Source organism: Penaeus monodon, chromosome 6 (genome assembly GCF_015228065.2).
Source record: "Penaeus monodon isolate SGIC_2016 chromosome 6, NSTDA_Pmon_1, whole genome shotgun sequence".
NCBI classification, from domain to species: domain Eukaryota; kingdom Metazoa; phylum Arthropoda; class Malacostraca; order Decapoda; family Penaeidae; genus Penaeus; species Penaeus monodon.
Window position 1 is genome coordinate 36,687,025 of NC_051391.1, and position 2,338 is coordinate 36,689,362.

The window sequence follows — 2,338 nt, forward strand, 5'->3', positions numbered from 1 at the left end:
AGTTCAAGGAGCCTATTGCGGCAGGTTCTTCCCAACACTGTAGAGAGTGAAAAGTATCATATAAGTGTACTGATAACTATTTCCATATTTATATGATAACAACCCTTGCAAGCCAACAATCTCTAAATATATAGTGTACAAGAAAGATTAAATGTATTGTATGCTATCCCAGTAACATTGAGCCAATGAATTCATGTTATTTCTTTTCTTTATAGCTAGCAAACTATTTTCTCTGAACCTAAGAAAATATATACAAGTCAGATAAAAGGCTTCCAATTTCCAGTGAAATGGAAGGTTGGAAACTGTTGGTCTAGATATGTTTTCTTGTTACAGTTATTGTGTATTTCTACTAAGCTTTAAAAATAAATATAGCAACATTCAAATATAACAATATTTATCTATTTATCTATCTATATGTATTTCAAATGGAAATGAACTGTCCATCTGAATATCTAATCTATAATGGCCACTGTTGTCGTTACTATCCTCAACAAAGTAATGTTTACTCAAAGAGCATATGTGTGTTTCAGTGAAATTGCTTATACTTACAGGCCTGACATGCAATGGATACAGTGGTTGATCCTGCCGCCGTTGGTGCTACTGTTGTTGGTCCTGTTGGTCTTGCCGTGTCTGGTCCTGCCGTCGTTGGTCCTGCTGTTGTTGGACTTGCTGTTGTTGGTCTTGCCGTGTCTGGTCCTGCCGTCGTTGGTCTTGGTGGTCTTGCTGTTGTTGGTCTTGTTGGTCCTGCCGTCGTTGGTCTTGGTGGTCTTGCTGTTGTTGGCCTTGCTGGTCTTGCCGTGTCTGGTCCTGCCGTCGTTGGTCTTGGTGGTCTTGCTGTTGTTGGTCCTGCCGTCGTTGGTCTTGGTGGTCTTGCTGTTGTTGGTCCTGCCGTCGTTGGTCCTGCTATTGTTGGACTTGTTGGTCTTGCTGTTGTTGGACTTGTTGGTCTTGCTATTGTTGGACTTGTTGGTCTTGCTATTGTTGGACTTGTTGGTCTTGCTGTTGTTGGACTTGTTGGTCTTGCTGTCGTTGTTCCTGCTGTTGTTGGTCTTGCTGTTGTTGTAATGGCTGGTTCTTCATTTAGACCAGGAACTACTATTACTCCGATATCAATTTGGAGAAATACTACCCGTACTACTACAAAGACCTCTATAACGATATTTTGTGCAATCACACATATTATGTAAGTGATACGAATAAAAACTATTAACTGGTTTCTGACCCTTCTTCCACCCGGTGGCAGGATTGCTATCGTATCGCGCATTACTCTCAATTCCTGGTTCTTAACCGTCATATTATGCAACACCTCTTCATACTCATCAGCTGGACAGGATATCGATGAATTGAGGTTTGCTGTGGTTTCATTGACCAGCAATGTTATTTCTTGTGTTTTGTTAAAGAGCCCCTGAAGTTCCGTTAATACGTTAGCAAGCTCACTATCCAGAGAAGCAGGCAAGTCTGGGTTGGATGCTTCGAAAATATCAGTGATGTTATTCATTACTTCCCCACCTTCGACCAAAGATACGTTGAGTTGTCTTTCCAGTTCAAGGAGCCTATTGCGGCAGGTTCTTCCCAACACTGTAGAGAGGTGAAAAGTATCATATAAGTGTACTGATAACTATTTCCATATTAACATATAGCAACTTTTACAAGCCAACAATCTCTAAATATATAGCGTACAAGCAAAATTAAAATATATTGGTATGCTATCCCAGATAACCTTGAGCCAATGAAAAATTTTATTTCCTTTCTTTAAAACCAAAAGACTATGAACTAGCGAAGAAAATATCTAAGCTTGTAAAAATAAATATATCAACATTCAAATACATCAACATTTATCTATCTATCTATCATATACATATTTCAAAAGGGAAAAGAAACATGCATTGAATATTTAATCTATAATATCATCCACCGTTGGTTAATTTCAATAAAGTAAATTTTTCTCAAAGAGCGGTGTGTTTTTAGTGAAATGCTTTTTCTTACAGGCTCACGTGCCCTCGCTTTCCTGCAGTTTTTGGTCTGGCCTGTTTGGGCCTGCCGGCCCCGGGCCGCTGTTGTTGGGCCCCGCCGTATATATTTTATATAATAATTAATATTATAAAATATATATTAAAATTACATACAAAAATTATATATATATTTATAATATATATATATATAAAATATAATATTCACACACATAAAAATATGTATAAAATATATATATATTATATATATATATTAAAATATATATATTATATGTTATATATTTCATATGTACATATTATTTATATACATTGTTATATGTATAAAAACAACAATAACACACACAATATGGTGGTGTATATGTATGTCT

General features: G+C 36.4%; 1 protein-coding gene across 1 annotated transcript in view; it reads right to left on the minus strand.

Annotated features, from left to right (window-relative positions):
- The window catches only part of LOC119574417, a gene marked incomplete at its 5' end in the record, with an annotated part of 27,870 nt that extends 26,292 nt beyond the window's left edge, over positions 1 to 1,578 (minus strand). Inside the window, 2 exon segments of the mRNA XM_037921637.1 lie at positions 550 to 900; positions 1,012 to 1,578. Of these exon segments, the coding sequence (XP_037777565.1) occupies positions 550 to 900; positions 1,012 to 1,498 (838 nt within the window).
- Between the last annotated feature and the right edge of the window lie 760 nt (positions 1,579 to 2,338).